This window comes from Liolophura sinensis, chromosome 11 (genome assembly GCF_032854445.1).
Source record: "Liolophura sinensis isolate JHLJ2023 chromosome 11, CUHK_Ljap_v2, whole genome shotgun sequence".
Classification (NCBI taxonomy): Eukaryota; Metazoa; Mollusca; class Polyplacophora; order Chitonida; family Chitonidae; genus Liolophura; species Liolophura sinensis.
The window spans coordinates 28,037,103-28,049,962 of NC_088305.1; the positions used below are offsets into that span (position 1 = coordinate 28,037,103).

The 12,860-nt window shown below is 39.3% G+C and overlaps 1 protein-coding gene and 1 long non-coding RNA gene across 2 annotated transcripts in view; both read right to left on the reverse strand.

Moving 5' to 3' along the window:
- Nucleotides 1-8,740, reverse strand: part of LOC135478275 (uncharacterized) — a 42,461-nt gene extending 33,721 nt beyond the window's left edge. The window contains exons 1-4 of the mRNA XM_064758549.1: nucleotides 8,731-8,740; nucleotides 8,332-8,425; nucleotides 6,515-7,279; nucleotides 2,730-5,361 (exon numbers count right to left, since the gene is read on the reverse strand). Coding sequence (XP_064614619.1) covers nucleotides 2,979-5,361; nucleotides 6,515-7,279; nucleotides 8,332-8,425; nucleotides 8,731-8,740 — 3,252 coding nt within the window. The 3' untranslated portion in view covers nucleotides 2,730-2,978. The remainder of the gene's footprint in view (nucleotides 1-2,729; nucleotides 5,362-6,514; nucleotides 7,280-8,331; nucleotides 8,426-8,730) is intronic.
- Nucleotides 8,741-9,440: 700 nt separating this feature from the next.
- On the reverse strand, nucleotides 9,441-12,152 carry LOC135477481 (uncharacterized). The gene is made up of 3 exons (XR_010445202.1): nucleotides 12,053-12,152; nucleotides 10,241-10,343; nucleotides 9,441-9,606 (listed from the first exon to the last, which is right to left on the reverse strand). It is a non-coding gene; the product is annotated as an uncharacterized LOC135477481 (long non-coding RNA).
- Between the last annotated feature and the right edge of the window lie 708 nt (nucleotides 12,153-12,860).

Consider the following 12,860-nt stretch of genomic DNA (forward strand, 5'->3'; position numbering starts at 1 on the left):
GGTCTAGATCTTACATACCGGAAGGAAGAGACGAGCTTTTGGATGCCGCACAGGAAAGTTACTACGAAACCGTACGCCATGGCTTTTGACTGGGGACTGGGGCTAACGAACACACAACACCGCTTATTCCTTCCGACAACTTAGACCAAAATTTCATATCTTATAATCTCCTAACTTTTCAAGTCAGCTATACATGCACTTTGTTCTCGCCAGCTGTCAAAGCTCACCTGAGCCCAAGGAAACCAGATGGGATACTATAATGGGGTGACTGCACACCATGTGTTGAGCAACCCGAGATGACAGCCGACATGACAACCAATGCGATATCCGTTCCATATGAACACCATCGTATAAGTGAAAAATTGTTAAACAACGTTAAACATCAACCTAATCCATCGGTTCGATCTGCACGTGACTGCTGAATCACTACTGGAAATAGTGCATTATCAGTGCAGCTTGGTGTTTTCATTCATGTTCCGGTCATGTCCGAATACTGTATCGTTTAAAACAAATAGTATTAACCGTTTCTCACCTTTTATATCTGATCTGTCGTCTCATGTTGCCCAAAACTAAAACTAATCCATTTTTATCCTCCATAGTCCTGCGGCCTAATGTTAGGAATCTTGTTTAGAAGTGCGATGGATTCTTTCAACCACACAACGCATAATTGTTGTCATGATGTAACACGACAGTAAGGCACTACTCAAACAGTCATATCCAAAACTGATCAGTTAATTCTTGTATGAGTGCAAGAAACCACTTAAAGAACCGATTGTAAAAAAGGTGAGGACTGACACGTCTTGGGATTGAACCTTGTTCATCTGGCTACAAAACAAAATGCACAACACATCATTCTTTTAGTTTACATAGATTTTATTTATTTAAAACAGTTCGTATACAAAACATGTACAATATATAATAGAATACATACAAATTAAATACAATAAAAACAATACGAAAATATATATTTATAGATGTATGTTATGCGGCAATTTGAAAAATTGCATACATCTTAATGTCATATTGCATATTCTGATATACATCAGAAAGGCATATTGTGTACATTCTATTGGCATATTGCAAATATCACAATATTAAATTGCATATATCAAGAAACCATCTGTGTGGCTTCGTAAAAAATAGAATTTGCTGTAAATACATATATAAATTCCTCAACATTGCTCTTTAGGAGCTTATATAATAACAACATATCGCGCCTTTTACAGACAAGGCGTTCGATAACCGACAGAATCAAGAAAGACACTTAAAGACTTTGAGCATATCGCAAGAAACCGATATTGAATGACAGATAAGATGTAAAACAGTGAAAAAAAATCAATGTTCAAACAAATGCCCGGTACAGGGTTCAGTAAAACAACAAGTTGTCAAGTCACACTGATAAAGAGCGATTGTGGCATGGTTAGGCCAACAGTTGTGGGCCACATTGGATATGTTAAAATGGAAAACAATAAAATTTATACAAGAAAAATTCTATCACTTTGGTTGTAGAATAAAAGCCACGTATCAGGCTGGAATGTCAGTCACTGGATCCCCGTCAGGTGTTGGCTCTCCTGGTTGTAGGAACAATACCACCGTCACGTGAGATGATGTGAATAGTTCCACACGTTGGCGTACCAATGTAACCGTAGCTGTTGGTGAGTTTCATTGGATCGGTATAAAGTGTTGGTGTGCTAGGCAATGGATCCGTATAATGTGTTGGTGTGCTAGGCATTGTATCCGTATAATGTATTGGTGTGCTGGTCATTGACTCCGTATAATGTGTTGGTGTGCTAGGCATTGGAATCGTACCACGTTTTGGTGTGCTAGGCATTGGATCCGTATAATGTGTTGCTGTGTTAGGCATTGAATCCGTACCAACATCGGTGTACTTGGCATCCGTAACATGTATTGGTATAATGGACTCGGGATCTGTACCACGTGTTAGTGTACAAGTTATATGATCACGTATTGTTGTACGAGTCGTAGGAGCCGTGCCACGAGTTGGCGTACAACGTGTAGTAAAATATTTGTACTGTAACCTAGGTGATAGAGCTTGAGTTTGAGTCTTAAAAACGTTACAACGCCTGAAGTTTGGCTCCTTAAATGTACCATCTGTTCTGTGTTTGTATAAAAAAATAATTAAAAAGAAAAAAAAAACAAAAAAAAAAACAGTATGGCAAAACTAAGCCATGTTTTGGTGTGTTTGGGTGTATAAATATACACTTTGGTGTAAAAGGTGGCTGTATGCCGTTTCTGAATGTTGTAGCATTTAGATGATCTGCAATAGTTTGTTACAAATGCCATGCGCAAATACCTGAGAAAGCCTATGGAGTACGGCAAGAGAAAATTTGGGAAGAGCCCAAAGGGAGTTAAACCCTGATTTAAAATGCATGCAGTAGCATGTTAGAGATATTTTAAATTCTATATTGCTAAATATCTAATAAAAAGGTATTATTATATTTTATATAAAATAGTACCATTAAAAATACATACAAAAAAGTAAAAACAGTATATAAAACATCACAGTGCTTTATATAAAATAGTACTATTAAAAATACATACAAAAAAGTATAGACAGCATATAAAACATCACAGTGCTTTATATAAAATAGTACCATTAAGATACATACAAAAAGTATAGACAGTATATAAAATATCATCTATTTCACTTCACAATAAAACAAAACCACACACATTGTACACCTCTATACATGGATTTTTGTCCTTACCGTGAATATCTTGTTTCTCTTCTTGTTGGAATCGGACACTATCGTCGACTTTAGAAATGAAGCAACTTGTATCACAGCAAAGTCTGGCAAATATCCTTGGTAAACATATTTCAGCAAACTCACATTTCTTTTTTGAGAGGTTCTGTAGCCAATCAGAATGTATGTTGTAAAACAAAGGTCGAATTAATCCAGATGAGAAAAGGTAACTCATCCATCAAACATCCCAAATTGTTCAAAGCAGTTCAATTTCTAGCTTTCTCTGTCAATCTCGTCTGGGTTTTCAAACTCTGCACTGCATTGCCTTTCTAACTCGAGAAACTCTTCGCCTTCTAGGTCTGGTTCATATTTGACTGCTGACTCTCCATCAAATTGGTCATTTGACTCTGGGTCAAACTGGACTTTCCTTCTGTTAAGAGCAGTCCAGCTCTCAAGACCCATGGGGACGAGCCTTCGAGGCGCCATTTGACGATAGAAGAAGCGATCAAGATTTTGGCACAATGGCGGGTAGTCGTTTGGATGGTTGTTAGTTTCAAACATGGCGTCCATTTCTCGAAAGTCCATCCGCTCACACAATGTCTTGAGAATTCCCCTGGCTGGTTTAATAGGGCAAGGCTTGTCGGGGTCCAAGGACGGAGTCACTACACGGATTGGCCGTCTGCCGTCTTGAGGGGGCGGAGTACTTGGTGGTTTTGGGCATAGTAAGAGCTGGGTGGGTGATTTTGCCTTAACCGGCGATTTCGGCTGAACCGGTTGTTTTGACTGAACCGGTTGTTTTGGCTGAACCGGTGGTTCTGCTTGTATGGGAGATGTTTGCTGAACGGGATGCTTTGGCAGAACAGGTGCTTTTGGCTGAACCGATGGTTCCGACTGAACGGTAGATTTTGGCTGAATCGTTGATTTTGGCTGAACCGGTGATTTTAGCTGAAGCGGTAGTTTTGGTAGAATCGGTGGTTTGGGCTGAATTGGTGATTTTGGCAGAACGGGTGTTGGCTGAACGACTGGTTTTGGTTTAGCTGCTGGTTCAGGATGAACCGGTGGTTTTGGTTTAATTGCTGGTTTAGGTTGAGTCGGTGATTCGCTTAGGAGCAGCTTTACTGGAAGCGGGATTTTCGATCCGTTCTGTCTAGCTATCATTCTGATGTCGGGTTTAGGTGGCTTCAAACTGTCTTGTTGCTTTGTTTTTCGAATTCCAGTTTTGGGCTGAACTGGTCTTTGGCTGATATTGGTGGAGAAAGAGAAACAGCTTGTGGCTGCATAAAACTGCGTCTTCACTCCAGGTTTAGATTTTCCATAGCCGGTAGAGGGAATGTCATTGTACAGGTTGGAACGCAGGTTGACTCGTCGGATAGGCTTTTGAGGACGATTTGTCACTTGAGCCGGATGTCTGACGTTTGCTGACATACAAGATGTGCGCTGCCTTATAGACACCAGTTGAGATGTACTCTGTACTGACTTTATGGGAAGTGGCAGTTTTGATCCATTTAGCCTAGCCATGGTCCTGATGTCTGTGGTAATTGCCGATGAAGCATCCTTCGACGCAACGGTAGTTGTGGAAGAAGTATCCTCTGATGCAGTAGCAGCTTTCAATGATATGGAGGATGTCGTGGGTAGGCTGGACGCGGATAGCTTGACAGGAATTGGGAGTCTGGACCCATTGAGTCTGGCCACGGTCCTGATATCAACTTTGGGTGTTTGTGTAGGATCTTTCTGCAGGGTTTGACATGTTTGTCCTCTAAGAGATGGTGCTATATTGTTTCTGGTGGACACAAACGATCGGCTTGTCTGCATGGTACATGTTGGCTTTGGTTTTGTCTTACATCTCCCATAACCACTGGAGGCAATTTTCTTGTAGCGGTTGTTATGTATAAGCCTTGGTCGAGGGGACGGCAGAGGAACTCTTATCCTTCTGGGCACTGGCTGGGGGCAAGTCTCATTGGCTGTCGCTTGCATGACACTCTTCTTGGCTGTGGCTTGGGTGACAGTCTCCTTGGGGGGCACTTGGGTTACATTTTCCTTTGCTGCTGCTTGGGCGACAGTCTCCTTGGCACTGGCTCGGGCGATAGTCCCCTTGACTGTCGGATGGTTTGGGGTTCCCTTGGCTGTCGCTTGGATGACATTCTCCTTGACTGTGCCTGGACTAAACCATTGATCAACCATTGTGCATAACCTGCCATATGCTTTGTGCAATCTTCTGATCAAATCGTGAATCTCTGGAGAAATATCTGATCTCTGTGATTCTGTGACATTAACTTTTGCAAACTGATAAGGCAATGGTATGCGGGATTGTTTGAAGCCTCCAGCGTAAGGTTTATGCGCTGGATTCTGCCACATATACCCTCTGATGGGCCTAGGAAGGTAACACGGACGGGGCAAGTCTGTAATTGGTCTCACGTTGAGCTCGGAGTACCCGTCTATCTTCGCTAGCCGTTGAAGCAAGTTGTAGCCATCATCAAGGACAGGTCTATCCGTCTCTGGAATCAGCATGGAATAATCCTTGTAGTCTGGTTTAATGACGTATATTACCTCAAACACACGCCATTCCAGGTCCTCCATTTCATAAGCCAGCATGTTTAGGTCCATGTCATGTAACCAGCCCAGCGACTCGGGCTTTGGTAGGATCTCCTTTGCGCATCTGGAGGAAGAACAACATGATATGGGAAATTTTAGAATCAGATGAAAGAACACACGGTAAGCAAACCTATATGCATGATAGAGTTCCTTGTTTAGGGGACAAAAAGGCAATGATAGAAAGGAGATTAGAATGTTCAATTTTAACAATCAACAATTTTAACGTACAGAAAAAGGATAAGACAATACTGATTTGGCAGACTAAACACAGAGGCAATTTTAACCTTCGGGAGAAAGGAAAAGATACAGCTCACTTCTACAGAAACAAAGCCTAAGCCATTTGATTTATTTATTTCATTTGATTAGTTTTTTACGCCATACTCAAGAATATTTTACTTATATGACGACGGCCAGCATTGTGGTGGCAGGGAACCGGGCAGAGCCCGGGGGAAACCCACAACCATCCGCAGGTTGCTGCCAGACCTTCCCAAGTATGCAAAGCCATATCAAAATGAGGAATTTAAGCATCGAGTCCAACATTCGTATACCACTCATAAGCTGTATAAGAACGTTGCAAATTGATAGTTGCAAGACTCATTTCCGAAAACACCACAAACCACAACTTCCCAAAAGAAATTTTAAGAAATAATGTATAAATAGTAACTAAAGCTGGTAATATGTAACCGAGAAACAGTGGAGAGTTTTCACTGGGGCAGAGTAGACAGTGAGATGATATTGAATTCTAGCAACGATATCGAATTAAATTTTCAAACTCGTTACCAGTAAATAATTTTCAGGTGGGATGAATATTGATAGCTCAGTCAAGCTTTGGTTGCCAGCGTTCATAAAGGCATGATGTTGACGTAATAACCATGAATACTAAGCTTATACAGCTCTTGATGCCGCGGTTGCGCGGAATTAGATACAACTATAACACGTGGAGATTGGTATATAATTTGAGCATTGGTATGAATGATTAGAATGAACAGGGGTTAAAATGTCAAGAGGCCATACTTCTGATAACTTAATTATGTATGGCAATATACAAGTCAACTAACGTGGTTCTTCTGCTTCAACTCACTTGTCCATGGTCTTTTTCTGCATCATACAATCAAGCAAATTGAAAGTTTATAGAATACAAAGATTAAAGAAAAGCATATAAGTTGATATAGCAACAGGTGTGTGTCAGAAATGAACAATTTAATAGAATAACTTACTTTTTGGGATCCTCTGTAGCTGTTTTTTCTTTCTTCTTAGATCTCCCATAGCCACTTGAGACAACTTTGTTGTAGCGATTGTTATGTATAAGTCTGGGTCGAGGAGATGGCAGAGAAACTCTTATTCTTCTGGGCACTGGCTTAGGGCAAGACTCATTGCTTGACATTGGGGTAGCAGTCTCCATGGCTGCCGTTTGGGGTACAGTCTCCTTGGCGGTCGGATGGGTGCGAGTACCTTTTGCTTTTGCTCGCTTGACATACTCCTTGACTGCGCCTGGGCTAAACCACTGATCAACCATTGTGCACAATTTAGCGTAAGCTTTGTGTAATCTTCTGATCAAATTGTGAATCTCTGGGTGAATATTTAATCTTTCCATGACGTTTTCTTTCGCAAATGGCAGTGGTATGCTTGATTTTTTGAAGCTTCCAGCACAGCTGGGTTTAGGCGCTGGATGCTCCCACAGATGGCCTTTGATGGGTCTAGGAAGGTAACATGGACGCGGCAAGTCTGTGATTGGTCTCACGTTGAGCTGGGAGTATCCGTCTATCTTGGTTAACCGTCGCAGCAGTTTGTAGCTGTTATCAAGAACAGATCTATCTGTCTCTGGGATCAGCATGGCGTAGTCCTTGTAGTCTGGTTTAATGATGTAAACTACCTCAAACACACGCCATTCCAGATCCTCCATTTCATAAACGAGCATGTTTAGGCCGGTGTCCTGTAACCACTCCAGTGACCCAGACTTTGATAGGATCTTCTTCGCATGTCTGGAGGAATGAAAACAAGAAGTTATAGACAATTTTAGAATCATACATTTTACAACAGGCGCAACTTGAATACTTTTTTCGGCCATTTCGTAACCCGTGGGTCAGCCATGACGTGGCATTCGACCAGTACGCAGCCTTGTGTTGGTGCCACAGCCGTCAGTCGGTGCAGACATTACTGATAATCAGATAACCCATCATTGATTCTTATAAATTTTCCACTGTCCGTCAGAATAAAAAGCGCAGCTTAAAATTTTTCCGCACAACGTACGTGTTTGTAAACAGCGCCACTGTCAGTCATGAGTAGTCCAAGGCGGACTTGCCCATACTGGAGACATCTATACTTCGGGGACACAATCGGCAGTATGCCCGATTGACACTGCTGGCGTCGCGCTCAAGCCAGTCCTTGAAATCTACGAACTGCAGCCATTCATCGCTAAAACGACAGTTGCCAGGCATCTCCAATGCTTTTCTTCACGCACCAAATCCTTCTCAATGACTACAGCGTAAGTTCTTACCGCCAAATCAAAAAATGGCGGTCTTAGCGCCCTGTGGCGGAGAAAAGGAAGTCTGTAGTGGCGCAAAACTATGACCGCGTACATACCACTGGCGGCCGCTTTAGGTGCTTGCCCGTTGTCAGTTGATTCACATATTCTTACCACCGAATAACTTTCTTCACGTGACACAAACAAATCAAGTACTTTCAAGGACCTCCACATAAAAATGGTCAAATCAAACACTTTCCGGTCCTTGAATTACCAAAGTAATAGTCAATTACTTTCAATGTTTTCAACAACCCGTGCGAATCCTGTTTTAAAGCGCAGAAAACATCAAACTGCTATGTCCAAATACAGAACATCATTTGAATTTTTTTTATAAATTTAAAAATTTTGAGGTATTTGATTTTTTTTGTCGAAGGCAAAGGGCTGTATCCAACCATGATAAGATACAAATCAACTTCCGTAGCTGCTTATTGAATCAAACAACGAACTATGTCCCGTTTATACCACAACACACAAATAGAAAGGATTGCGGATGTGATAATGAGAACTTACCGATCGAGATCCTCTGCCCTTTCTATCCGTTTTAACAAACTAAGTTCAGCCACATCTTGGCGTCTTTGCTCTATTTTTCTGTTCACATATTCACCTGAAGTAGACGAAGTTGTATCAAAGTACTGCCAAACCCAATCAGAAACTTCAAATTTAATTTAAAGGAGAACTCCACAATACAAGTTAACTCGCTGACACCATAACTTTTTGTGCAAACAAAGACATCTGTATATCAGAAAAGAAAAAATCACATTGAAATCAGCCCGACCACTTCACTCAGTCAGGCCGGTAAACCGCTATAGTAGTTAAAATGATATGAAATAATGTCCCCACTACCTAAATATATTTACACATGTCCCAAAGTGAAAGCTCTTGGGTATAACCTGACAGATAAATCATTACATGTCCGCATATTATAGGTTGGATCCTACAAGTACGTGCGGTTCGTGTCATTTCAGAAGATTTGCTTCTTCCGTTTCCTGAACAACGTAAAACACCGATCAAACAAATAAATAAATTTTGGCCTTTATACCATTTTGTATGTATCACTTTATGTTTGAAAAGATGCAGAAAAAAAAGAAGACGTGTGGCAATCTAACACGACAACTTGCGTTGTTTCATTCAACACAGAAATGTGTTACCCCAACACAAACATGTATATGAAGTAAACATTTTTGTGTTACAAAATAATAAAAACAAAAACAAGATCTTGAGTTAATTAAGCACAAGATAGAATTGTTCAAATATGACACAAGACTTTTGTTGTCAAGAACACATGTTTGTGTTCATTGATTACAAGTGTTTATCGTGTATTTCATTAATTTTGAGACAACTGGGCGTAAACAAACATCGCCGACAACATCAACCGCAAGTTACATTTAAGAAGGTTTCTATTTGCACCGTTGAATGTGAAAATAAAATATGCAATTAAGTTTTTAGTATTCACTGAATACTATCAGAGTTGTTCTTTGCACTCATACTAAAACAAGAATGGCTGAAATTAAGAGGTCGACACGAAGTTTCACCAAGCTGTCATATCCTTAGGCACGTGAAAGTTCAAATCTTTCTAAAGTCTTCTAGAAATCAACTTACTGAACACTTGTTGAGACCCGAAACTGCTGGAAGTTGAGCTGCCATGTCCATCGTTCCAGAAGGCCTTGCTGGTTGAACTGTCACAGGCCAATGATTTGCCGTCATAGGCCGAATCATCCTGGTAGATGTGACTGGTTGAACCAGTCACATACATTCTGTTTCCCAAATATGCAGGGGGCGACGTATCTGAAAATAAGCCATCGTATGTGTAAACAGAAACCTGATATATCTAAAGGCTCTCTCATCACACAAGTTATACAAGTGTTCATAAATTTATTGCTGGTAATCGTCAAAATAAAAATTAAAATCAAAGAAAAGACAAAGAAAACTCCCAGGTTTTCTCGCCTTGAAGTAAATTACTGCAGTAAATTGATAAGAGGCTATATTTCACTGGTAATAAGAGTAACAATTTGCCAAGTTTGTTACTGTCTTCACTGCTCTAGATTTACCCTGCTGTAAGTCTTTCATTATATTACAAGTAACATGCAGTGGGCAGTAAGTTCAGGTTTAGGCTCTCAGAATATAAGATTATAACAAAATTACAGTTTTCATAGGGTAATTCAGAGAATTAAAATACCACGTATAGTACATTTATACATGTATGAATATATATCTTTACGTATACATATATGTATGTATTTAAGTTATTTATTCAAGAATTACTCAAAAAATTTAAGAAATGTTTTTGACTTTATGTCTTAAGAGATCTCGTTTTCGGTAAACAAAAATTCATTACACTGATATTTTAGAATTATACAGCTGAAACAGATGCCTTTCCCTTTAACATATATAGTTGTATTAACAGTGAATCCTTTCATACCTGGGCAAATCGTCGCTGGTGTGGATTTAGGGACATAACCCTGGGTCCCTGTGCTCTCTATTGGAGGGAGGGAGAAACGCTTGTGGCTTCTCCAAGCCATCAGCTGCAGAGATAAAAATGCAGAATTTCGAAAATAAAATCAGTCGCTGATTGGAAACTACCATAAAACAATCTTTAGACTATCCCAGATCTATGGTAGCAGAGCCAAATAGTTTTCTAATTTGGACACCCTATTATTAGGTTAATTTGGGCTAAATTATTTTCATATATTAAGAAATTTGAAATTAATACCTTATACACCATGAGTGCCGTTCATACTCATGGATATAGTTAATCTTTTTAATATTTTGAATTCATTAGGCAATATTTTCCATAATTTAGGGGATTTTTTTTATGCTGTACTTTGGACATCTCTTAAAGGGTATTTCAAAAGGTTCAGATGCACCTCATCTCACCGTGAAACTATCTTTAATTTTAGAATATCCCAGCTGTGTTATAAATTACCCAAAAACTATAATCGATTTCCCAGTTTCATCTAAGGTTAATATAAAACTATCCTAAATTAGTCTTTCATATTTTAGATTACGATAAAGCTATCTTATGATAGACGAGTTATGACTGTTTTAAAACTAAACCTGATCTTAATTTACATCGTCGTATAGCTATAAGAAACTAAATATATCTCAAATTATGATAGCTCATCTATAAACTATCAAGATTTATTGGTTGTGGGTGGTTGCTCTTCTGCTAGATGAAAGAACGCAGCGTGTTCGATCTGGATGCCAACATGAGACTTCACTCATCAGTAATAAAGTGATATTTAAATAAACAACAGAATACGGCAACCCAAAAATACGATTACCTCAATTGAGGTCCCCAAACCCTGAAACGATTATCCCAAAATCTAGAGTAATATTATCCCAAACCTTGCTAACATCAAAAAAACCAAGTGAAAAATATTTCGTATTCGACGATTTCAAAGCTACTGTAAAATACCCCAAAGCTTGAATCGAAGGAAGCAGGATTGTAGGCCTTACTAACATGTTTTACATTGTACTTAATGAATATTTAACAGAATAAAGGCTTAGTCGTGTTGTAACAGAAACCACGTAACATCATGCCTGGAAATAAGCAGCACGGCGAGGAAAATGAAGTATTTTTATTGGGGCTAAATGTTCAGTAGAGGACAAAACTTTCATGCATAATGACTAAATAAGATTGTAACTTTTTTAATTATGTCAATAGCTAGAAAATTTGCCATTATGTCCTGTATCAACTTTAACATTATTTCCAAGCTTGTAACCATTGTACCGAATTAAACGTTTACCCTTTAAAGGAGTTAAACAATAAATTCTTACTACAAGTTGGCTCTTTTCACTCTCGCGTTTGGTTTGTTAGGCCTACACATTTGAGACAAAGAGAGGAAAATCATGGCGACTGGTCCTCTTCTTGGCAAAACTGCTGTGTAATTTATCAGATTGTATTTTTTCAAAACATGAATAGCTTGAAAATTTGCCATTATGTACTGCCACAACTTAAACATTATTTCAAAGCCTGTACCATTGACAAATCGAATTAAAATTTAACCCTTTAACGCCTACGGTGTTGAGTGATTGATCATGACTACAAGTGAACTATTTCTATCCTCTCTTGTTATCTGAATAGCCGTAATTTGGCAGAGGAAAATCATGGCGACTGGTCTGAACCTAAGTGAAGTGACTCTCACATGATTTAGTACATGTACACGAGCGACAGACAAATTACATAATAAACTAAATCAAAGACAAACATGTATCTCAAGAAAAACTGTACCTCTCTTATGGTTTCTTCTAAACCCGTATCTTCTGAGAAGAAAGATCTGTGAGTGTTACTTTAGCATCAACGTCTGCACAATGTCGCTCCACCGCGAAAAATTTCAGCAGAAAGATCTCTGTTGTTCACGTCACGTGTTTGTGACGTATGGAACTGCGTCACACAGTTATGACGTATATGATTTGACAGGCAAACAAATGCACTGACATAAAGCCTATAACGTCATAATGGACAGCACGCATCACACTAGTTTCAAAGATGATGAAAAGAATTTGGCAAACTTTTTGGCCAGCGTACGTTTCTTTCGTGATTCAGATTATGTACATTTCAGCTTGAAAATTGACACAATTTCCCTGTCGTCTGGTCGTTTTCATGCGAGATAGATATATATATATATATTAACAACTAAATAAACAAAAGCCATACAAGCAAAACGAAAAATGCCTTCAAAATACACAAAAGCCAGCGCAAAATTAAACTACGATGTTGTTCCGTAAACCTCTTTATATAATAACACGACATACACAAACGTATACGCGAGCTTGACTACGACTTCAGGAGGTCATAACTCTAATGGATGTTAATATACAGGCCTATGCTGCATGCTATTTTCGTCTCTATATTTTGTAAAATAAACCTTTCGGTATCGTTGATTATTTAACAAAGAAAAAATACTGACAAGCATAAGTACAACTCACGTGGCTGCTTTTCGGAAGTCGGTGACCGGTGAAATAAAGATCTGTCAACTTCGCTGTGTTGACGTGAACGTCTGTCAACTATGGTTGTCGTTTTACGACTGTGCAGTCGC